The 26,324-nt window shown below is 39.3% G+C and overlaps 1 protein-coding gene across 1 annotated transcript in view; it reads right to left on the bottom strand.

Annotated features, from left to right (window-relative positions):
* The window catches only part of LOC136267388 (alpha-protein kinase vwkA-like), a 54,173-nt gene that overhangs the window by 8,262 nt on the left and 19,587 nt on the right, over positions 1-26,324 (bottom strand). The window contains exons 3-4 of the mRNA XM_066062520.1: positions 13,137-13,483; positions 537-730 (exon numbers count right to left, since the gene is read on the bottom strand). Of these exons, the coding sequence (XP_065918592.1) occupies positions 537-730; positions 13,137-13,483 (541 nt within the window). The remainder of the gene's footprint in view (positions 1-536; positions 731-13,136; positions 13,484-26,324) is intronic.

Below are 26,324 nucleotides of genomic sequence, written 5' to 3'. Positions count from 1 at the left end.
CAACAAGAAAGCCATTGCTAAATTTGCTTACCTATAAGTTACCATGTATATTTGCTACAGTTGTTAGTTGCTGTATGCAAATTATCACTTCTTAAAGCCATGAATGTCTTAAACATTAGCAACATGATAATTATTTTTAGAGATGCTTAGTAGACATGAAGTCAGTTTGACAGCTGCTTTGATTTTTGTTTCAGGTGAGTTTGCAATACAGTGTAAATGGTACTTAGTAATATGCATATTTTTTTATGAGTTATATAAATTGATTTTAGCCTGACAAGGTTTCCTATTTCAATCAAAAGAAGTATGGATCCTTCACAAAGGGAGGGGGACATTTGCCCCAAATACCCCATCCCAGATCTGCCATTGTGTTGGGTGCTGCGCACATGAGAAGGAAGTTTTAAATACAACTACTGTACTGTACAACATATTACTGTAGTGATTTGCATTGATTCTTTAACTGTCCAACACTATTAGCTTTACAAGTGTAACTTTATAAGTGTAACTTTACAAGTGTAACTTTACAAGTAGAAACTTACTTTGTAAAATCTTTTGATTTGATTCTGTCTTTTTTTGGTACGTCATAGTCAGTATATCCTACGAACGCAAATCTTACTTCTCCTTCAAGAAACTCTTTCCTTATATTTTGTTCCAATGTTTTCACTGTTTCTTTAATTGCATTAAGCCAACTATGCATTGATCCTGTACAATCCACCAGGAAGCAAATGTCAGCCTGCAAATACAATGTAATTACTGAGATAATCCTAAGTTGACTATGCACCCTACCAATATCAGAAAGATAAGTTACAGTGACATTTTGTATAATAATCATGCATGCACACACTAAAGCAATGTACTTATTAACACATGTAGATAGTGATAGCTTTTGTAACGATACACATAATTATAATCAGGATGGTTAAGAGTGTTGAAGATAAGTGGCAGTATTATTCTTGGGTAACAGTTTCACGCTGGCGCAGTGAGTAGGGTCGGCAGCAACTCCAATAGTGGCAAAGGAACTTCTCCAAGTCACCACTTCATATGCTAGGCTATGTCCAGGCCAGAGATGAGAAAAATCTTTTGTACCATGGAAACCCTGATAACAGTACCTAGAATGCTAGGTGACTAGAGTATCATTGTTGTTTTGTCTTTCTCTGCTGTTTTTGTGCCATTGATTGTTATCCCTGACCGATCACAAGCAACACAAGATGGCTCAAAGTGATACCGCACTATCACTGTTGCCGGAGAAGTATGACAGCAGTAAAACCTACAATGACTAGCTGAGCCATTTTGAATGTGTATCAAAGATCAGTGGTTGGAGTGATAATGAGAAGGCACTGTGGCTCAAGGCTTGTATGACAGGAAGAGCTCAAGTGGCTTACAACTTCTTAAGTCACAGGATCCAAAAGTCGTTTGATCTGTGTAAGGCAGCACTAAAAGAACGATTCATCTGAAAACCAATATGTCAATGGTATAAGCAGCCAGGTCATTATGCTAGAGGCTGTGCATCAGGTAGGATTCACAAATCTACTACTGCAACTAATAATAACCAGGGGTCACAGAATCAGCAGGCACAAAGCAGTACCTATCAGTGACACTACCAGTTGCTATCTGAATGTTGCAGTGTTAGGTAAATCCATCTCATTTCTTGTTGACACTGGTGCAGGTGTATTGCTGCTGAATGGGAAAGTCTGGGATAGAATTGAACCAAAGAATATAAAGGCTGTTGAATTTCATAATCTGGTTGGAGTAGATGGCCATCCATTACAGTTCATGGGTCAGCTCAATTACTGTCCCAGCTGCTAGTGAATTTGAAGTAATAGCACGTACAATTGTTAGCAAATGACTGACAATGGTTAATTGAAGGAGTACACCATGATGAAATTTTGATAACAAGAGCAGTTGTGATCCCCTCGGACAAGTGTATACCAATGCACAGATTGCCAACCATCCTAGCTACATGCCATTACTGTATTGGAACAGTTCCTTATAAGAAGCTGTATATACTAGTTAAAGCACCACCCTTGAGTGCAATATGGAAAAAATAACACGAGGGCATGGACAAGAGACCAATACCTTTTATTCCACAATACAACGTCACTGGCATGGCACTTATGTTTGCTATCTATTAATGGGTCATGGACATGTGGAAGGATTCAGTAAGCAAGGCTATTATACTTTTTATCACGAAAAAGTGGATGATAGATTTTGCTGTAGTCCTGTGAAACAATATTATGAATATGAAGGTTAACAAAACAGCAAATTTCAGTTTTGTCACAAATACACATACTGATTTATTTTATTATTATTATTATTATTATTTATTATTATTATTAGCACTTTACAGTGACCAGCACTGAAGGTTTTTCACTTGATACTCACTAGTGGGCCTATACTCATTGCAAAGAACCACCAGAGGGTTGTTAAGGTGGTTTTAGGTGTGTGTTCTATTACAAAAACATGGTTATGAACCCACTATCATGGTTCATGATAAAAGACACCATAGATACTGTAAATTAGCACTATCACTCAGCTCTACAAAAGACAAGAATAACTCAAAACATAAAAGGAACTGTGACAACAAGTTGCACAGAGTAGTTGTTTTGGGACCTCAAAATCAAGACACACGGTAGTGTGTCGTGCGGCCCAAGAAGCCGGCGCGCAACACCCGTAGTATATTGACAAGAAGAAAGAAAACGCAATTTTCGCACCTCCGTAGCTCTGTGCTGCCTTGATGAAACAAGACGATTTTAGCTGTGGATACTCCCTCCACCTTCAGCACTCGACATTCCAAATTAGAGCGAAATCGCTTCACGTGTTCCCAAGATATGCGACTTCAAAAATTGGCTTAGTTTCTTCGTTTTTTTTTCTTCTTATTTTTCTTCCTCTTTTCGCACACTTACAAAAACTGCTATAAAACGCGAACACCATATCCGATTGCCTTGAAATTTGGCACACAGAAGGGGGGTATAAAGGCGCATCTCTGTACCAACTTTGGCTATGATACGATAAACAGGAAAAGAGTTATGGTCGATTATTCACGAAAAATAACACCAATATGTTGTCACGCCTACAGGGTAAACCGCGTAAGGGAAGAAGCTGAAAATCGGTGGGTAATTAGGTTAACTATTGAACCTAAAACCTTTTGTGGTTTGAAAGAAATCGAGCTAAAAACCAGGAAGATACAACGAAAAAACCAACAGTATGTAACAATTACGCAATCGAGATTAGCTAATAAAAAACGACTACTTGCCACGCCTACCAGATACACCACTAGGGGGAATGCTTTGAAAATTGCTGTATAGATGGAGTAATCATCTTAGAAAGGCTCTTCAATGGTGTAGAAGAATCAGACTTAAAGCCACGGAGTTATAACACGAAATCCAACTTGGTGCAGCAAGTGCGAGATCGAGATACTCTAATAGAGTAGTCACCCTGAAGAGAATTCAAGAGATCGGCTAGAAACAAGCAACCTGTATAGAGATCAGCTAGAAACAAGTCACCCTGTAGAGAGATCAGCTACAAACAATTCACCCTGTAGAGAGATCAACTAGAAAAAGTTACCTTATAGGGAGTTCATGCAACTATGGAAAGGGATAGTTCAGCTAGAAGAAATCACCTTGTAGAGTTCAGCTACAAAGAAACTACCATGTAGAGAGTTCAACTACAAACAAATCGCCCTGTAGAGAGATCAAGAGAAGAAGTTACCTTGTAGAGAGTTCAGCTACAAAGAAACCATCATGTAGAGAGTTTAGCTGCAAACAAATCACCTGTAGAGAGTTCAGCTACAAACAAATCTCCCTGTAGAGAGATCAGCCAGAAGAAGTTTCCTTGTAGAGAGTTCAGCTACAAACAAATCACCCTATAGAGAGATCAGCTAGAAGAAGTCACCTTGCAGAGAGTTCAGTTACAAAGAAACCATCATGTAGAAAGTTCAGCTACAAACTAGTGACCTTGTAGAGACATCAGCTAAAAGAAGTTACCTTATAGAGAGTTCAGCTACAGAGAAACTATCATGTAGAGAGTTCAGCTGCAAACAAATCACATGTAGAGAGTTCAGCTACAAGCAAATCTCCCTGTAGAGAGATCAGCTAGACGAAGTTTCCTTGTAGAGAGTTCAGCTACAAACAAATCACCCTGTAGAAAGATCAGCTAGAAGAAATTACCTTGTAGAGAGTTCAGCTACAAAGAAACCATCATGTAGAGAGTTCAGCTGCAAACAAATCACCTTTAGAGAGTTCAGCTACAAACAAAACTCCCTGTAGAGAGATCAGCTAGAAGAAATTACCTTGTAGAGAGTTCAGCTACAAAGAAACCACCATGTAGAGAGTTCAGCTGCAAAGAAATCACCTGTAGAGAGTTCGGCTACAAACAAATCTCCCTGTAGAGAGATCAGCTAGACGAAGTTTCCTTGTAGAGAGTTCAGCTACAAACAAATCACCCTGTAGAAAGATCAGCTAGAAGAAATTACCTTGTAGAGAGTTCAGCTACAAAGAAACCATCATGTAGAGAGTTCAGCTGCAAACAAAACACCTGTAGAGAGTTCAGCTACAAGCAAATTTCCCTGTAGAAAGATCAGCTAGAAGAAGTTACCTTGTGGAGAGTTCAGTTACAAAGAAACCATCATGTAGAGAGTTCATGCTGCAAACAAATCACCTATAGAGAGTTCAGCTATAAACAAATCTCCCTGTAGAGAGATCAGCTAGAAGAAGTTATCTTGTAGAGAGTTCAGCTACAAAGAAACCATCATGTAGAGAATTCAGCTGCAAACAAATCACCTGTAGAGAGTTCAGCTACAAACAAATCTCCCTGTAGAGAGATCAGTTAGAAGAAGTTTCCTTGTAGAGAGTTCAGCTACAAACAAATCTCCCTGTAGAAAGATCAGCTAGAAGGAGTCACCTTGTAGAGAGTTCAGTTACAAAGAAACCATCATGTAGAGAGTTCAGCTACAAACTAGTGACCTTGTAGAGACATCAGCTAAAATAAATTACCTTGTACAGAGTTCAGCTACAAAGAAACCATCATGTAGAGCCTTGCTCCAGGTATGTTCACAAGCCATCTTTGGCAGGTTTTAGTAAACCTACTTTTTGAAACCTGTCAACAATGGTTCAGGAACATACCTCTGTAGAGAGTTCAGCTGCAAACAAATCACCTGTAGAGAGTTCAGCTACAAACAAATCTCCCTGTAGAGAGATCAGCTAGAAGAAGTTTCCTTGTAGAGAGTTCAGCTACAAACAAATCACCCTGTAGAAAGATCAGCTAGAAGAAGTTACCTTGTGGAGAGTTCAGTTACAAAGAAACCATCATGTAGAGAATTCAGCTGCAAACAAATCACCTGTAGAGAGTTCAGCTACAAACAAATCTTCCTATAGAGAGATCAGCTAGAAGAAGTTATCTTGTAGAGAGTTCAGCTGCAAAGAAACCATCATGTAGAGAGTTCAGCTGCAAACAAATCACCTGTAGAAAGTTCAGCTACAAACAAATCTCCCAGTAGAGAGATCAGCTAGAAGAAGTTTCTTTGTAGAGGGTTCAGCTACAAACAAATCACCCTGTAGAAAGATCAGCTAGAAGGAGTCACCTTGTAGAGAGTTCAGTTACAAAGAAATCATAATGTAGAGAGTTAAGCTACAAACCAGTGACCTTGTAGAGACATCAGCTAAAAGAAATTACCTTGTAGAGAGTTCAGCTACAAAGAAACCATCATGTAGAGAGTTCAGCTGCAAACAAATCACCTGTAGAGAGTTCAGCTACAAACAAATCTCCCTGTAGAGAGATCAGCTAGAAGAGGTTTCCTTGTAGAGAATTCAGCTACAAACAAATCACCCTCTAGAAAGATCAGCTAGAAAAAGTCAGCTTGTAGAGAGTTCAGTTACAAAGAACCATCATGTAGAGAGTTCAGCTGCAAACAAATCACCTGTAGAGAGTTCAGCTACAAACAAATCTCCCTGTAGAAAGATCAGCTAGAAGAAGTTACCTTGTATAGAGTTCAGCTTCAAAGAAATCACCCTGTAGAAAATTCAGCCACAAATTGCCCTGTAGAAAGATTAGTTAGAAGAAGTAGAGAGTTCAGCTACAAAGAAACCATTCTGTAAAGAGCTCAGCTGCAAACAAATCACCTGCACAGAATTCAGCTACAAACAAACCACCCTGTAGAGAGATCAGCTAGAAGAAGTTACCTTGTAGATAGTTCAGCTACAAACAAATCACCCTTCGAGAGATCAGCTAGAAGAAGTTACCTTGTAGATTATTCAGCTACTAACAATTCACCCTGTAGAGAGGGCATCAAGAAGAAATCACCTTGTAGAGTGTTCAGTTACAAAGAAACCACCATGGAGAGTTCTGTAATAAATATATGTATTATACATATAATTTGTACATTTACTGATAAAATCAGAAATATTTAAAGTACATCTGCTTCATCTTTTCTTCTTCCTGTGGTAAAGAAAAAAAAGACAGGTTAAAAAAGTCCCAAAGCCGGCCTATATATGTGGTATACAAATACAAAAAGAAATGAAATCTAATCCAAAACAGCCAAGCTGTAAAAAAACAGTGCGGCCCTCAAAAAGGCTATGGAGAAAAAGATGTGAAATCCAAGGTGGCGGCCAAGAAATGGCTGTGATGGTAGGTTAATGGTAAAAATTTTAATAACGGCAATTTAGGTGATTTTTTTGCCAAGACCAAGCAGCACAAAAATTCACCTGAATTGTTGTTATTAAAATTTTTACCATTAACCTACCATCACAGCCATTTCTTGGCCGCCACCTTGGATTTCACATCTTTTTTCACCATAGCCTTTTTGAGGGCCGCACTGTTTTTTCACAGCTTGGCTGTTTTGGATTAGATGTATATTATTATATCTGAGTTTATTGTTGTGACATAATATTGAAGCTTTATAATTAGTCTGCTGCTTAGTCTCTAGCTCTTTGACTGATAATTCAAAAAGAAATTGGTAAAGTTTCTTTATTTTATGCACTAAAACTAGACTGTTAAGACATTTCCACTAATGCTTATCGTGACAACTACAGTTTTTTGGGGAATGCTACTTTACTTGAGGAGATCAAGACACACAGTAGTGTGTCGTGCGGCCAAGAAAGCCGGCGACCACACTGTGAGTATATTTACAGGAAGAAAGAAAACAGCTTTTTCACGCATGCATAGCTCCATGGCCCCTTCTCCAAAGCACACTATTTTTTGCATTATAGCTGTCCCCCAGGTAGGGAACAGCTTTTTCACGCATGCATAGCTCCATGGCCCCTTCTCCAAAGCACACTATTTTTGCATTATAGCTGTCCCCCAGGTAGGGTACGCCACACAGCAAATTTGATTAAATTCGCTACAGCCATTTGCGAGATATGGGCATCCAAACTTTCATTTTAATTTCTTCGTTTTTTCTTCTTATGCCGTACGGGGGAGGGGCTACGGGGGCTTCAATTTATTTTTGCACACTTTGCAAAAATTGCTATAAAATGCAAACGTGTGACTCGATTGCCTCGATCTTTGGCACAAATGAAGAACGTGTAACAATGGATTCACGTACCAAGTTTGTTGTAAATCTGAGTAATATTCAAGGAGTTATGGACGTTTATTCACGTAAAAATAGATCAAACTTCTGTCACGGCTACAGGGTAAAGCAAGTATAGAAATAACTTGAAAATTGGTGTGTAGATAGGTTGATCATCGTAGCAGTGCCTTTTCATAGTTTGAATAGTAATAGAGTTACAGCGACAAAGTTATAAAGCAAAAATAAGCAAGTGTAAAATCGCGGGATCAAGATACTCTAATAGAGCAGTCACCACGAGGAAAAAAGGTGTGCAAAAATGTCAAAAAAAAACTTACCAGAGTTCAAACCAGGGACCTCCATACCTAACACCTGCATCCTTAACCACTGAACCACTGCTATCTTGACTGATCACCTCACTTAATTTCTGCTTTATAAATGAAATTTCTAGTTGAAATCTGCTTATAATCAAACGTTTGTAATTTCATAGATCTACCAATAGAAGTACTAGATTGTTTTAGAACATTCTGTGTATGTTCTATTAGAAGTCCTCAAAAAAATGTGCACTCTATTAGAGTATTACAATAACTAGTATATTAAAAATCATAAATTTAAAAATAAAGTAGGAATCCAAACGATAAAAAGTAGTGAAACAAGAGAAGAACAATGGTAGCTATTACAGCATAGCTCGGTGGGAAATCCCTACTTTGGCATGATAATATAGCCATCTTTTTGTGTTCAATGCCAAAGTAGGAATTTCTCACCGAGCTATGCTGTAATAGCTACCATTGTTCTTCTCTTGTTTCACTACTTTTTATCGTTTGGATTCCTACTTTATTTTTAAATTTATAATTTTTAATATACTAGTCTGTTTAGTTTTTTGTTAAGGCATACAGCTAGCTATAAACATGTGACTGTTCTATTAGGGTGAATGCTGTGTTAGAGTATCTCGAGGCAGCCTGTAAGATGTCCGCTTGCCAAAAAAGGGACGTGGTTTCGATCGATTATAGAGTATGTCGAGTCAGCCTTCCAAATTGAAGGTGTGTGGTCACTGAAATACAGCTAGTGCAAAAGGGGTGAGTCATCGTGGTTTCAATCAATAGGTCGATAATGCGTAGAATGAAGAATGGGCGTGATCTTGTGGCAAGGAGGCCACATGGCAAGCGGTTGCTCGCCATAGAAGGAGCGTGTTCGATGACTGGACACTGAACTACTTAAGCATGACTTGAGCACAACTGATAAAAGCACAAGGGTACAACATTTTTATACAGAACAAGCTACTAAGCAACACAATACCAAAATGACCTAAGGTGATGTGTACACTGAGTTCATGTAATGACGTTAGTTGACTTCCTGCTTGGATGGCTTCTTGGTGCATAGAAGGCTTCTGTAGTTAAGCAATTGCTAAGCTTCCAGATGGTGCTACTACAGTACTCCCCCTCCAGTGAGCGAACAGTGAACAATAACTTGAGAAGGGAGCAGCAGCAGTGATGAATTCAACATTGTTGAAAATGTTGCAGTCGAGCCTGTCTGGTCTGTGTCTGTGACGTGGAGAATGGTGCTGACTTCACCGGTTTGGAAAACCATATTATGCGGGTCAGTCAGCAGCAAGCAGGCAACTTGAGTTGGTTGATTGAATGCAGTGACCAGTTGAGTTGGTGAGTGAGCTGCAGAAGCTGTCCGGAACAGGAGCAGAGTTGATGCATCAAGTTCTCTGTTGAGATGGTCTGCTGTGTTGTTCGCGGAAGTGGGCAGCTGAGTAGTTGAGTGGTGAGCTGGCTCAGGATGTTCGTGAGTGGTAATAGCTAGCAGTGTGCAAGACTCTGCAGCAATGCTTTGACAGTCCAGAGGCGTGATGTGCGAGCTAGTTGCTTCGAGCGATGAGCCTGTAGGAGCTAAAAATGTTGCTGGATGAGCCGTAGTTGACTGCTGGTAGCTATAGTGTCCAGTGGGTGCCAGGAGTGGAGAGCTGTGATGCTGGTGTCGGTTGTGAGGAGAGTCACCACGTGGAAGAGTGTCCAGTGGAGAGATTAGGGTACACTGTAGTTACACGTGTGGTGAGAGGCGAGTGCTCAGTGAGTTGAGCAGTTGAGAGATGAGAAGCTCAGTGAGTCGAGTGTGTGTCCTCAGTTGTCACCGAATATCAGCAGCGTAGCTAGTCCTTCTTTAGGGGTAGCTGACCCACTTCTGGGTCACTGATGTAGCAGATTCACCAAATGTCGTTGGCACGTCAGGGTCACCAAATGTGGCAAGGCCACATAGGCGAGCGGTTGCTCGCCGTTGAAGGAGCGTGTTCGATGACTGGACACTGAACTACTTAAGTATGACTTGAGCACAACTGATAAAAGCACAAGGGTACAACATATTTATACAGAACAAGTTACTAAGCAACACAATACCAAACTGACCTAAGGTGATGTGTACACTGAGTTCATGTAATGACGTTAGTTGACTTCCTGCTTGGATGACTTTTTGATGCATAGCAGGCTTCTGTAGTTAAGCAGTTGCTAAGCTTCCAGATGGTGCTGCTACAATCTTGTGACCTATCGTGAAGCTATCTAGTACCAGTGCCTCCATACAGTACCCTCCGTCATAGATTATATCAGTAAGGAATATAATCTATTCCTCCGTACAGTAGCGTAGTCTAAGTGTCTTAAATAATCTTGTGGGGTCCATTATGCTGCTTAAAGAAAGTGTTGATACGGAAAATTAATGCCTCGATATGGTTTCATTGGACAAGCAGCCTGATTGAAGATAAAAGAAAAGACAAGGCGCAGAGGGCACACACTCGTCGGAACCCCAAAAGGCACATACCAGTGGTGAGTTTATAATAATAATAATAATAATAATAAACTTTACAGTGTACATATACCTACATACATACAAGTTGCAGATGTTGGTATGATACAATTGGGACATATGGCAGCACACTGATGGTCCACTGACATCCTGTGTCAGTGGCCGGAAGCTAAATTGTAGCAGTGATTAGCTACAAAGTTTACTTACTAGTCTAAGATTACTTAAAAGGGGGGGAAGTTAACAGTTAAAGGGAGTTGAAGTTAGGTTGGTGAGGGATCTTTGAACACTTTGAGCATGGACATAGAAATGAAAAAGAGTTTGTTATTGTGGCGTAAAATGGTGGCCGTGAGCTGCTTCGTTTGGGCTCTAGGCTTGCGACTGTGGTCAGTGAGTGAGGCAGTGAGGTAGTGGTGTGTGATATATCGAAAAAATATGGATATCGCGATAATTTGTTGATATCGTTATTGTATCGATTTTCGATACAACTTTAGAAGATTCGATATTTATCGAAAAGGCATTATTTATCGAAATATCAAAGAATATTTCGATAAATATACAGCTTTTTAGTGTGTGATTGCACAATCACGCTAGAAATGAAGGTTGGTTCTGTACGATCTAGCCACTTTAAAAGCTTGTCTACCAGTTTTCTAGGCTTAATATTAGTTCTATGCAATAGTTTTATTGCGTAAATTGTATTTGAAGCATATTTATAAATATCGACCGCCCACGCAATTACTCCACCCATACAATTAAAAATTATCGAAAATCGAATCGAAATTTCGATATTTACCCCATTATCGTATCGATATTGTATCGAAATGAAAATCCTGATATCGCATACCACTACAGTGAGGAGAAAGTTCGAGTTTTGGCGATTTAAAAAAAATTAATATCCGACCACCTGTAAGCGTTTTGTTGTATTCAATGCTGTTTTATGTACTATATGGACTAGTACTATTCCGTAAAGCTGATTTTCGTCTCGTAAGATATCTCTTGGATGATTTTTAAAGGCGGAATTTTTGGCGGCGCACAAAAATTTCACCTGGATTCCTACTTAAACGGTACAACCGTACCATTTGATATTATCAAATATTGAATTAAATCATGCAATGGAATGCATTTATAAGTTTGTCTTCAATAATCATCATTGTATCTACATAGAAAAGAAGAAATGTGAGTAAAATCAAACCTCAAAGTCAGCCATAGGCTGGTTTTGGGGCCTTATAAAGTACAAAAAGGAGTAAAATCCACACAAAAACAGCCAAACTGTGAAAAAATGGTGCGGCCTTAAAAATCCTGGGTGAAAAAAGTTGTGAAATCAAAGGTGGCGGCCAAGAAATGGCTGCAATGATGTTAATGCTAAAAACTTTTAATAATGGCTGTGCATTGTTAAAATTTATTTTATTTATTTATTTATTGATTAGCAAACACCCAACAGGGTTTTTACGCTAATGTACAAGGTACGTACACATAAGTGCCTAGTTTAAGTTACAATAACATAAGTGCCTATAATTTAGGTTACAATAATGATTAGTACTAAGTTACAATAAGTGCTAAGTTACAATAGGTGCTAGGTTACAACTAGTGCTAAATTACAGTAAGTGGTAAGTTACAATAAGTGCTAGAATTACAATGAATACTAAATTACAGTGAGGGCTAAGTTACAATAAATACAATAAGTGCTAAGTTACAGTTACAAAGTAGGAGTAGTTGATTGTTTAAATGTTTCAAGATCAATGGTAGATAGATTAGGGATACATAGATCGTTCCAATGGGGAATAGTTCTGGGTAGGAATGAATAGAGATACGTGTTTACTGAAGACTGTATATGATTAAATTTCTGATCATGATGGGCTCTGGTAGCAGTTTGATTTAATGATGGCAGACAGCGATTTGGGACCAATAATAAATGATTAACTATCTTGTACAATAGGATGAGGCGTGCTTGCTTTCTGCGTTCTTGTAAAGATGGCCAATTTAGTTCATTTAACATGTCTGTGATACTGTCACGGTGGTGTCTGTTCCAAGGCTTATTTAAGACGAAACGAGCAGCTCGATGTTGAATCATTTCAAGTTTAGAAATGTCATTTTGGTGGTGTGGGTCCCAGATGGCACAACAATATTCGATAGATGGTAGCAGAAAGTGTTTGTAGGCATATTCTTTGAAGTGTTTATGACAGGAATGTAAATTTCGCTTTAGGAAACCAAGTAATCGATTTGCTTTGTTGCATATGTAGTCAATGTGATCGTGCCATGAAAGTTTATTGTTCAAGTAAACTCCAAGATATTTAATCTTTTCTACTGATTTCAAGGGCACTCCATTCATTTGATATGTAAATGTTTTGGTGGTATGGTGTGTGGTAACTTGTAAGATGTTGCATTTAGATACATTAAAGTCCATCTGCCATTCATTTGCCCATTTTATAAGAGTAGTTAAGTCATCCTGCAGAATCTTCTGATCACTTGGTGAGTGTATAGGCCTATAAATTAAAATGTCATCTGCAAACAGTCGCAACTCACTATGTATGTTTGTAGTTATGTCGTTGATATATATTAGGAAAAGGGCAGGTCCAAGAACTGAGCCTTGGGGGACACCAGATGTTATGTCACAAGATACAATTTATTAGCGTTAACATCATTGCAGCCATTTCTTGGCCGCCACCTTTGATTTCACAACTTTTTTCACCCAGGATTTTTAAGGCCGCACCATTTTTTCACAGCTTGGCTGTTTTTGTGTGGATATCTTTTACCATTAAGGAATACTATACCAAATTACAGGGTAATAAATGTCCTTTCTATGCATGATAGTTGAAGCAATTCACAATGGTATGTTTAAAATTACCTTTTGAGCTTGCTTCATCTGAAGCATAGCGATTCTCATTCCTATCTTCTTTGCTTCTTTCTTCTGCCGCTTTTCTTCTTCTGTGTATAGTACACAAAAAGCTGGGGTGATAGTATCTTTAGTCTCAGTAGAGTTGTTTGTAACTGAAATATTCTCTTGACTTGCTTCTTCATCAGTGAATTCGTGATGTGTACCGTTAAAAGTAAGTGTAGATAAGTGTTTCTTTGGGGGAGTCATTTCATAAGTAGACAACAGTGAAATAATTTCAGAAGTATCAGCCAAAGTAGTTTGGGTAACACATTGTGATAGATTTTCAACCATTTCATCTTCATCTTCATCAAACTCAGCTGTTTTTGCACAAGGACAGTTAATCTTATACACAAACTCATTCTTATACACCTCAACATTTAATGCTGTTTATTCACAATGTAATAAGCATTAAAACAAAACAAAAAAATGCCTAGGTATTTCTTATGGCAATATTATAAGAACTAACATTCATTATGAAAATACTTCTTTACAAAATCACAGCATTACAGTGCTTTGTTACAGCTATGTGTGGAACAGCCACAATTTCAGTATATGCAGAATCAAGGATTAACCTTCACTTAATTTAACTGTCACCCTTCAGTAGGGACCCGTCGATTATGCTGGCATAATTATGAGCATAATAGGTGTCTGAAAGCATTGAGCATAATGCTAGCATAATAGGTAGAATATTTGTGTTATAGTATGAATTCTTGCTTATCAAAATAGCTATCACAGAAAGATCGATATACTCTAATAGAACAGTCAGTAGCTCTAATAATTATAACAATCATATAGCTGACTGTTCAATTAGAGTATATCGATCTTTTCTGTGATATGCATTTTGACCAGTAAGTTTGTGCTTCAGCCACTTATTATTTATCCATAAATTGGAAATTATTATGGGCATAATTTGAGCATAATGGGTAAGTGATGAGCATAAATTTAAGCATAATAGGTAAATTTTTGAGCAGTGCAGCATAGCATAATAGGTAAAATTATGAGCATAATCGGCGGGTCCCTACCCTTCAGTATAGTATAGGAAGCCATTTCACTTTAGAATTCCCTACCACCAATAATATCAAGGATGACTACATCAAGAAAGTGGTCTTGAAGTTACTGAAGACAACTCGGTTGTCAATTTGGGGGCATGCCTCCCAGGAATTTTTTTAAGTTTAGAGAGTTTGGTAAACAATTTTTGACATACAATAAGCATCATGATTGTATGGCAAGAGAAAGAGATCACATGAACAATCAACTTATACAAGGGTTTGTATTCTACTATTTTAGGGCACACCTTTGTTGAAGCTTATGGAGGCAGATGGAATCATTAGTTTAAAAAGAACAGGTATAATACTGCCTTAGTAATTTTTTTTCTCAGTGAAATCAGGTTAGAAATATTTATGCATTTGCAATCATACATACTTCCTGCCTTTTTAACGAATTGACAAAAAAAAAGATTATTTCAACTAAAAATAAAAGGTGGACTTTACCTATAGTAAAGAGTACAACCTTCTGTTGATTTAGATTTGCACATGTTAAGGCTTGGAATTTAATCCTATTCTGTGGGCATAATACATATATTATGACCCTTGTAACATATTGATAATGTATATAAATCTAATGTATGCGTGTCTGTAATTAAATTTTCAATTACTTGTTAGTTAGTCATCACATGGTGTCAGAAGTGGCTCGCTTTCTTTTAACATTTGTAAGCCGTTTGATCCACTGGCAATGTGGCAAAAACTGATGATATTTTAAGGAACAATTACAATGGTTCCTTGCTGGCACAGAATCTACTGAGAAAAGTGATGTTATGAAAATTGTTGTCACATGCTAAAAAAGAAGTGTGAGAACTATATATGACCCTCCTCCCTTGGGCAGCTAAGAGCAAGCTCGATAAGGTTTCACAAACATCTGACAAATTTTGCTCACCTTAGATGAATGTTCTGTATGAAAGATATGAATTCTGGACTTGTGTCAAGTATTGATTGACAGACAATTATGCTACTGTAATTTAATGTTGTTTAGCTGTATGATATATGCGCATGCGTGCTTCTAATACTTTGAGACAAATGAAACTGCAACTACACGTGGCACTAAAACTGTAGTCGCTGTAATCCGCCACTATACTTCACATTGGTGCTGTGACGAAACACTAGTGATGGAATGCCTTAATCTCAAATGCCGAGGGATCAAGGCCAGTACAACCAAGTTGCTCACGAAAGTGGAAGACATGCTTTCTACCGATCTCGAAGGCGTCAGCACCCAATCTGTCTCCGAAGGGAAGAAGCTATTGGCTGAAACAACGCTCACCCAACTTAAGGCGAAGAAAGAACAGATTGTGGAGTTGGACATCGCCATCGCGGACAAGATCAAAGGTGAACAAGAGTTCGAGGAGGAAATCACCAATGCTGACACCTATCAGACAACGTTAGAAGAACGTCTGGCATATCTGGCAGAGTTCATTCGCAAGGCTGGCCTGCCGCCACCTGAATCCCAGCATCCTCCTTCACTCCCGATCTCGTCCCCACCCATCCAACTCCTGTCAGCCACAAGCAGCCAGGACGATTCAGCCAATCCCTATGTAGCGTCAGCGCGACCTACACATGTGAGTACAAACATACATCAACTAAGTAACACAGGTAGAGTTCCCCAAGCTGTCACTCGACTCCCAAAACAAACTCTGCCAACATTTAGCGGTGACCCACTCGAATGGCAAATGTTTTGGGATTCGTTTGATGCAGCGATTAATGCAAATGAAGGTCTTAGTGGGGTACAAAAGTTTAATTACTTGCGTACCCAAGTACAAGGGGATGCTGCTCGTGTCATTGCCGGGTTCCCACTCACAGATGCTAATTATGCCCATTCGGTTGATCTGCTTAAGGCTCGATATGGTCAACCTTACAAAATCATCAAGGCTCACATGGATGCTTTACTAAACCTTTGGAAACCATCTAACTCCCTAGCTAGTTTACAGGCTTTCTATGATACCCTAGAACAGCATATGAGAGCTTTGTCATCATTAGACAAGACTTCAGAGTCTTATGGCACCATGTTGACACCTTCAGTGTTAAACAAGCTCCCAGTTGAAATAAAGAAACACATGGCTCATGACCATCATGATTCTGAATGGTCTATTGATGATGTTATGAGTGGCTTACTTAAGGAAATTCAGATCCTTGACATGAGTCAGCAACACAGTGGAAGACCCAGCATGCATGACAGCACCCCACCCCCCACTGTCTCATTTAACACTCGCATTGACAAATTTTCCCATCCCTGAGACAGTCAGCAGAAAAAGCTTCCAGAATTTCCATTCTGTAAGAGAAGCCATAAAGCAAACAATTGTGATGTGGTGGTTGACCCTAAGCAAAGGCTGGCTATAGTGAAATGGGACAACTTGTGTTTTAATTGTCTTGTGCAACACAAGGCATCCCAATGTAACTCACGATTCACATGTAGGGAGTGCAAGAAGCATCACCATACCAGCCTTTGTTGATGCTTTCCTGCTGACAGTAAACCCCCACCAACCAGTACTCAATCCACACCTATAACGCAGAGAACAAACTTCAGGCCTTACCACATTGGCTTCTAATCCCCTGACTGCCCTCTACACAAGTGTCTGCTTGTTGAAAACGGCTATCGCAGAAGTGTCATCATACACCATCACTGCTGAAGGCCACATTTTGTTTGATGAAGGGGCACAGCATTCCTTCATCACACAACAGCTGGCTGATGAGCTTCATCTATTACCAACTAGCCATGAGACCATTTCAGTGTCTTCATTTGGAGCACAAGTTTCCCCATCCAGAACCCTTGCAGTAGCTACTATGTTTGTACATGCCCTAAATGGCACTCGTATACAGATTTCGGTTCTGATTGTCCCACAACTTGCTGCACCAATCCGAAACTCAGTACGCACTCACTTACATGTGAAATCACAATGCCCTGTTGTCAGAACAAGCAAGATTCCCGTACCTTCTGCCATCGAAGTACCACTTCACTAACCTAGTGATACTGCAGGCACACACACAACTACACCACAGTGGCGTCAATGCAACCTTAACATTGATACACCAACGCTACTGGATACCCTCAGGCAGGCAACGTGTATGATCACTGCTTCACAAGTGTGTCATCTACAAGAGAGCTGCAGGTAAACCTTATGCTACTCCAGATCCCCCACCACTTGTCAAGGACCGGGTGAATGCCTCATGCCCCTTTGAGGTTACTGGTGTGGATCTTACAGGTGCTCTGTATATCCATAGCAACACTGGAGAGCAGAAGGTTTATATTTACCTTTTCACCTGTGCGGTATCCAGAGCAATACATCTTGAAATTGTGTGTGATTTAACCTTGCAGTGTTTTATTACAGGCATTCTGCAGATTTGTCAGCCGGAGATCATTACCTCGATTGATGCTCTCAGATAATGCGTCCATGTACCAAGCTGCGGCGGAGGAGCTGCAGAAGCTACTCGCATCTGCAGCACTAGCAGAAGATCTAGCCAAAAGAGGAATTAAGTGGCACTTCATCCCAAAGAGAGCTCCATGGTTTGGAGGATTTTGGGAACGGCTTACAGGACTCACTAAGTCAACGTTGAAGAAGGTACTGGGTCGAACTCGTGCCACCTCAGAGAGCCTCCAGACCATGGTAGTTGAAGTGGAAGCCATTCTTAACAGCCGTCCCCTTACATATGTATCATCTGATGCTGATGACATTGGACCAATTACACCCTCTCATCTGTTACATGGCAGACCAATTGTTTCTCTGCCACACCATGTTGTCCAGGATGATGAACTGAATGACCCAACTTATGGTGAGACTACAGACATAAGAGGAAGTGTGAAGGCCCAGGCCTTACTACTGTCGCACTTTTGAAGCAGGTGGAAGATGGAATACTTGACAGCCTTGTGCGAGTTTCATCGAACAACAGGGTCTAATACACAGACAGTGGAGGTGGGAGACATTGTTCTTATTCATGGTGATACCCCCAGAGTGCAGTGGAAGCTGGCTATAACAGAATATGTAAATAAGGGAGCTGACGGACTCATTCGTTCAGCCACTGTGAGAACACCTACTGGGAGAACGAATCGGCCAATAGCCAAGTTGTATCCCTTAGAAGTTACAGCAGCAGAGCTACCTACTTCACGTCATATCACTTAAGAGAAATCCACAACACCAACCCCACAACCTCAGCAGTGTAGAACACCTCGCCAGGCCGCCTTACAGGGACGTCAGAGGGTGCAACAATGGACTCACTCCCTACTTGCCCCCCCGGAGGATGTCAAGTATTGATTGACAGACAATTATGCTATTGTAATTTAATGTTGTTTAGCTGTATGATATATGCGCATGCATGCTTCTAATACTTTAAGACAGATGAAACCGCAACTACACGTGGCACTAAAACTGTAGTCGCTGTAATCTGCCACTATACTTCACAACTTGGCACCAGGAAGATGATGAGTCCATTGATGCATATACTTAACAAGATTAAAATTGAAGATTGGTGTGTGAATATGATAAAGAAGGATGGATACCTGCAGTCAAGACGAATTCACAAGACCACAATTACATTTGATCTCCGTGATGATGCTTTGAAGGAAAAACTTCTCCATGAGAACCTTAAATGGGAGTTTAAAGGATATAAATGAGTTTAATGGTGGAAGTGAGCCACAGGTACTTATTCAACACCTGATTCTAATATATTGGCTTGTTGCATCATAAGTTGGCATTAGTTGGAATTTAGATTAGTGGTGTGCGATATCAGGATTTTCATTTCGATACGATATCGATACAATACGATAATGGGGTAAATATCGAAATTTCGATTCGATTTTCGATAATTTTTAATTGTATGGGTGAAGTAATTGCGTGGGCAGTCGATATTTATAAATATGCTTCAAATACAATTTACGCAATAAAACTATTGCATAGAACTAATATTAAGCCTAGAAAACTGGTAGACAAGCTTTTAAAGTGGCTAGATCGTACAGAACCAACCTTCATTTCTAGCATGATTATGCAATCACACACTAAAATGCTGTATATCGAAAAATAGTGCCTTTTCGATAAATATCGAAATCTTCTAAAGTTGTATCGAAAATCGATACAATAACGATATCAACAAATTATCGCGATATCGATATTTTTTCGATATATCGCACACCACTAATTTAGATGCCTACGTGCTCTTCACTATCATTTATAAATTTAGAACTGTGAGTTGTGGCTTATTGAATTGAGTGGATTTCTAAATTGAGTGGCTTACGCTGGGTTACGGGGCATGTTGGGGCATCTGTTAGTTTCATTGGAAGTGGCCACAGGAATGGGAACTACTTAGAATCATGGCCAAGGAATTAGTACTGTTTGTCTTGTGCTGTGCTGTTTGGGGCCCATACCTTTCCAGGCACAGCGTACTTTTTCAGTGTGACAACCTTGGCTTAGTTTCTGCCATTAACATAGGGTATTCAAAAGATAAGCTAGTTATACACCTTTTACGATTTTTGTGGTTTTTTGTTGCTGCATTTGATATTCAAGTTATTGCCGAGCACATAGCTGGGGTTGATAATAATTTTGCCGATATGTTGCCTAGAAATAATGTCATCCAATTTCTCCTTTCTCACCAATAGGCAACACCAATTCCAACACCACTACCATTGCCACTTCTCTTCATCATGTCACCCCGATGGCCAGACTGGACCTCTCATACATTCAGGCAATGCTTCGCTGATACTTTAACAATGATATCTCCCCTACCACTTGCAACACCTATGCAACAGGTCAACAAAGGTACCTAGCCTTCTGTTCTGCAATCCACCATCCCCACTCCCTGTTTCTGAACATACCCTTCTCCTATTTATTCCCCCCCTTGCTATTTTAGGTTTGTCAACACACTACCATCAAAGTGTATCTTTCTGCAGCCCATAATATGCATACAGCTACTGGCCATCATGCAACTTACAATCTACAGCTCACTCCTCAGTTACAACAAGTTCTAAAAGGCATTAAAAACCCAGCTTATTTCCCAGCCACCACGTATTAGGAGACCCATCACTTTGGACACCATGAACTCTATTTTCCATCTCCATCTTGAAAGATCATCCTCCTACGACAACATCATAATATGGGCCGCGTGTTGTATGGCATTCTTCACTTTTTTAAGAATTAGCAAGCTTACCGTACCATCCCAAGATGGATATGACCTGTCGGTGCACTTGTCACTTACAAGTTATCCCATTCCATGGTTCTTGTTAGGGTCAAATAGTCCCCTTTTGCCTTGGTGTTAATTTGTATCTGGGTAGAACTGATGCTCCTGTCTGTCCTGTCCAAGGCATTCTGGCATATTTGGCAATCCATGGCAGTACTCCAGGCCCTTTATTCAAACTCGGTGATGGTTGCTTTCTGACTTGTTCTATATTTTCCTTGTTCCTTGATTCCCTCCTCATGGATCTGCACTTCAACAAGAGTCAATTCGATATGCATAGCTTTCGTACTGGTGCTGCAACTTCAGTGAAACCAGCCAATATATCAGACTCACACATCCAGATGTTGGGATGCTGGAAAAGCAATGCTTATAAACTGTACATCCAAATACCTCCTCATGAATTGGCCAGTATGTCCAAAGTTCTTGCTACCGGTTCTCAGTAACTGCACAATAATTATTTTGTTTGATGTTGAACCTTTTTGGTTTTGTTTTATACACTCTTGTTCATGTACTTAGTGTATGTACGCATTTGTACTTACTGTTAGATTTCACCCTTGTATAATCGCTCATAAGCATACATTCTTGTTCAAGTTATGTACGGTTTGGTAGTGTCTTTACCTGCATGAGACATTATATCTTACTGTATTATAATTATTACCATTATTATTTCCATTTCTATGTTACACATGTATTGTGTTACTACTTCTTCCTTTTTCTTTTTTTTTCTTGGGTGGCACATTGGAACCTTTCTTTGGCCATTCACCCAAGTATATTCCTTATTTCCCCTAGAAGCTGAAAAGATTCTTAATGTGTATTTGAGTACAGGCACTAGTGTTATTTAGTAGGCTGGGTGGCGGGACTCTGCACTTACCAATACCACCACAATCTGTGATTGGGGTGATCTCCATTCATTCAAGATCTCCAACACGGATGGGGATAAATTTGTAACATATATGTAGTTGATCACGTGATTGTACTATAGGTTGCACGTGTATTCTTATTCATTCGATACTATCGTGTATGTGTTACATGGTGTCAGAAGATGGACAAGCTTTCACCACCAGAAGCACTAAATCTAGACGGGAACATTGTCGACAATTGGAGACGTTGGAAGCAACACTTTGAGATATTTTCCTTGGCCAGTGGACTTAGCGGAAAGGACGCGAAGATCCAAGCTGCCACATTCCTTCACGTGGCAGGAACTGAAGCACTTGAGGTTTACAATACTTTTACTTGGGAGAGTGATGATGATAAAAGCAAAGTAGACAAAATAACAGAGAAGTTCGACGGATACTGTAACCCGCGTAAAAATGTCACCTGGGAAAGGCACAAATTTAACATGCAAAATCAACAAGTCGGAGAAAGTATTGACCAATACGTGACAGACTTAAAAACGAAGGCACAGACGTGCAAATTTTCCAATCTAAAGGACAAAAAACACTTGTACCCACTGCAGGTACCTTATTACAGCCTAGAACAATTAATCCAACTACAGTGCAGAAAGAACGTATCCAACATCGACGAAAGCAAAAATTTTACTATGATCAACATGCAAAACCACTGAAACATCTAAAAACTGGCAATTCAATACTTGTGTCAGCAAAAGATGGCAAATGGAAACCAGCCAAGGTCACCGGAATAAATGAAAATGGCCCTCGCTCTTACAATATTATAACACCACAGGGACAACACTACCGAAGGAACAGAAAAGATTTGAGAAAATTAGCATCCCCTGTTAATACCGACACAAGTGTTGATGATTTCTTAGATGACCAAGAATATGAATGTGATACAAGTGAACCGGTGGTCGAATCCCCTAGAGCATATGAACTCCAGCCACCTGCCGCACTGGCTACAGAACCGACACTACGACGCTCACAAAGAACCATTAAGACTCCAGTACGGTACGCTGACCAATTTCCATAACTGGACCTTTATACATACACTGCACAATTTATCACTGTTTGATTTGAGCACTGTAATTATTATTTAGCAATTGCACCAATAACCACACTCCTTTTTGTAACAAGGGAGATGTAACATATATGTAGTTGATCACGTGATTGTACTATAGGTTGCACGTGTATTCTTATTCATTCGATACTATCGTGCACGTGTTACAGAATCAATCTCTGGTACAGTAGAGTTTATATTGTAAGGTGAGCGAACAACATTAACGTAAGCTGTCTCAATAGCACAGTGTAGTGAAGCCTCTAGAAAATAATGTTAAAGTGGCCAGCAACAAGCAGTCTCTGGAATGTGTTGAATTTCGTTGCACATGCCACAAATCACAAGCTGTCTTTTCATGTGGGCAATGTGGTAGACAACACAAACCAAGGGAGTGTCCTGCATGTGGACAACAGTGTGCCACCTGACACAAGTTCAATCACCTTGCCAAAGTATGCAGGAGCAAACCTGGCTCAACATGCTTATTAAAACACAAATTGCAAAGCTCTTCAAAGAAAAGGGTTGCTGTAGTTAAAGATAATGATCCAAATTTTAACTTCTCTGACAGTGAGGGTGTGTTTTCAATTGCAAATAGATGGTTTGGCAGAACGCTCATTCTGGTTTTTTCAACAATTTTAACTGAAAAAGGAGACATAACTTTCAAGCTTGATAAAGAATCAGAAGCGAGTGTCTTACCAGCCAAAGTCTATCATAGGATGAAGTTAAAACCTGTGTTGAAGTCAACAAATGTCAGGTTAACTGCATAAGTGGTGCCTCGATTACTCCTATTGGAACCTGACAGCTTCTATGCAGTGGGAAAAGTCAGAAGTATAATATAAAGTTTTACATTATCTTTGTTGATGCAAGTCTAATTCTTGGGTTGTCTGCATGTACTAGATTAGGTATCATTCAACATATTGAGGCCATTTATGAACTTACCAAATCAGCTATTAAAGAAGTGTTTTCATACACCATGAATGTCTTTGCAAGTATCACATCACCTTGAATGAAACATGTAACCCCGTGGTCAACCCATCATGACATATTCCTCACTCTCTGAAAGATGAACTAAAACACATTATAGACAGGCAGTGCAATCAGGTGTCCTAGTGAAGCAATGGACTGGGTCCATAACTTGGTTAAGAAACCCAATGGCTCCTTGGATTTGTGTCTTGATCCAACAGAACTTAACCCCAGCCATCAAACGAGAGTATTGGCTGAAACTGATTATGAAAATAAATTGACTGTTTTCATGAATTGGAATCTGCCACAATAAGCACTCAGAATAGTATATCCTTGCTATTCTATGAGTTGGGAAACATTAGTTAAGTCTCACAAGATAAGTCTCACAAGTGTTTTGCCATGTTTTTGGATATGGACCACACTCACACTACAGATAACATGAGTTAACCACTCTATAACAAAGCTTACCCTTTAGGCCCTTAGTATACATTGTAATTAGCCTTTAAACAATGTGATAGCATTAAATCACTTGCAAATTTCCTGAGATTCACCCAACTAAACTTTCTCTGTGATATCCTTAGGACTTGTCCATTCATTATAACAAATGTAGCTACAATGTTATGTGCTGCCTAGCCATAATTGAACCTTTCAGGCATGCATATATAACGAATCCAGTGGTTACACTCGTACTGGTATGGGATTGCTCACCCGGAACAGACTATTAGCCTGAAATGAAGTGTCACATGTTAGCTGTAACATGGGTACTGGGATTCCTGATATGTATGCTTGCAGCCCTTGGGTATACATATCAAGCAAATCCCTCATATGAGCCCATGCTGCAACTATTACATATACAATCAAGATATTTGATGAAATGCCATAAACTCTGGTTATTAGGAGCATATGGTTATTAAGTGCATATTGCTTGGTAAGCACATACAGAATACTTGCGCTAAACACTTCCTGTTAAGCACATATAGTTGAAATCACTCCTGCAAGCTAATACTATGTAGAATGGTAGCAAAATACCAATAGAACAAACCAGAAGCGTCACAGCATACTCGATACTTCGCCAGGCACGTGTCTAGCAGATGCCACCACCTGTGTCAATAGCTGCACCTGGACTGTTGTTTCCTTGAATGAAGTAAGCTATTTGACTGAACACTGGTAACTAAATCACTAGAAAAATGTGGTGGGCACAAGTAATACTCTCCTAGCAGAAACCCGTTACAATCACTTATTAAGTGCATGCGCTTAACAAGCAGTGTATTTCACAAATAATTCCTCCGAAAATTATAAGCACATGCGCTTAATAACCAGAGTCTACGGTACAACATTGAATAAATAAGTTAGGAGGAAAAATGGCTAGAAAATGGCTACATCAAGAACAAATGCGTTATCAAGTGGTGGCTAAGTTAATCAATTTTATGAAAAATAGATTAACATTATTATACAGCAGCTACATATATATTAACCTTATTGAACATCTGGTACAAACTGGTAACAACTTAAATGCATGTTACATTTGCAAAAAAAATAATAAATGCATTTACATGCACAAAAAAACACAAGTACGTGTGCAAGTGCATGTACCTGCATTTGCCAATTGTATCAAACTAGCTGCAGCGAGTGCAGTGTATACGTAGGTACTGGTATTAAGCTACACCATGAGGCATTATGAACATTTAAAAACCTGTACTTGACTTATCCCATCCTGTAGTTGGTGAATCAGTGGCAATTATTGTACTGACTGACAACTACAAACAACACTAACTCTATAACGTACGGAAGTAGCTACATACATAAACTTAATCCATTCCAGCTTTTCTTTCAACTAAGAGTATTATAGCCTTCTCATTGTAAATGACTCAACCTCTGGGGAATTTCAGATGACGAATCCTTTTTTCCACAGGCTTTATAATTAGCCAATGGCATTGACATTATGTATTAAAATAATTATGCTATATACTAAGATACACAGAACAACAAACACGATGAAATCGTCATATCCACAGAGATATGTCCTTCAAGAGTACACTGTGGTCCAATCATGTCAGCTAGTGTTCCTATCAATAAATAAATAATGTAACACATTCATACATGCATGTACAGCTGTATTATTATAGCTACTACAGCGTAATGTGCTTAACATAGCTATGTGACCTAGCCGGGGAAACTAGTTTTTTTATCACCACTTTAAAAGTGTAAAAAAATCTGGTTTCAAGTATTTAGTGTGTTGTAGCTATTTTCCACACATTTTATGCCAATTCCTAGCCTTCCAGAGCATCCACTATATAAGCAGCCAACAGCTGACCACTCAAGCCTAGCTGGTTTTAACTTGATAGTTTTTCACATAAATTTGTGTTCTTGGTAAAAAAAAAAATCAAATCTGTTGTCATGGGCAATAAGACCAGTTTTCCCAGACCAGTGACAAATATAACGTTTAGCAGTGGACCCACCATAATGTCCTACCATGTGTAGTTTTGAATGGATGTGGCAGAGCATGGCAGGACACATGATTGTAAATTTGAGCCATAGTACCACCACAAGCATGAGCATGTGGATAGCGTCGGGCATCTGGATTCAGTGGAATGGAATGGTGGAATGGACTGGAATGGTGGACTGGAATGGAATGGATTGGAGGAATGGAATGGAATGGTACTTAGGTAATTTCAATTAGTGGTCACCTCTTTATAAAAACCATCTTCCAACAAACACCACCTCTTTATAAAACTGTTTAAACTGCTGCTATCTTGTTGTTTTAGAGTGTATCCCAGTTGTACGCCACATGCCTAGAAAAGTCAGAGTGATACCTGATTTGTAATACAGCAATACCCCCATGCAAAAACAGTTTGGCTGTACAAAAATGACATGCCCATCAAACTAAAAGTAACTGAGCTAATATCTGGTGAGGCCAAGAAATGAATGTTAATACCAGCAACTATGATTTATAAAAATTTGGTCCGTTATCATTGACTTGTGTAGTCTTGCTGCACTCCTAATTATTCCCTGTAACTCTAATTGGCTAGTAATTTAGCCG

This window comes from Dysidea avara, chromosome 9, assembly GCF_963678975.1.
Source record: "Dysidea avara chromosome 9, odDysAvar1.4, whole genome shotgun sequence".
NCBI classification, from domain to species: Eukaryota; Metazoa; Porifera; class Demospongiae; order Dictyoceratida; family Dysideidae; genus Dysidea; species Dysidea avara.
The sequence above is the reverse complement of the archived record's forward strand: the minus strand, read 5'-3'. Positions and strand labels throughout refer to the sequence as shown.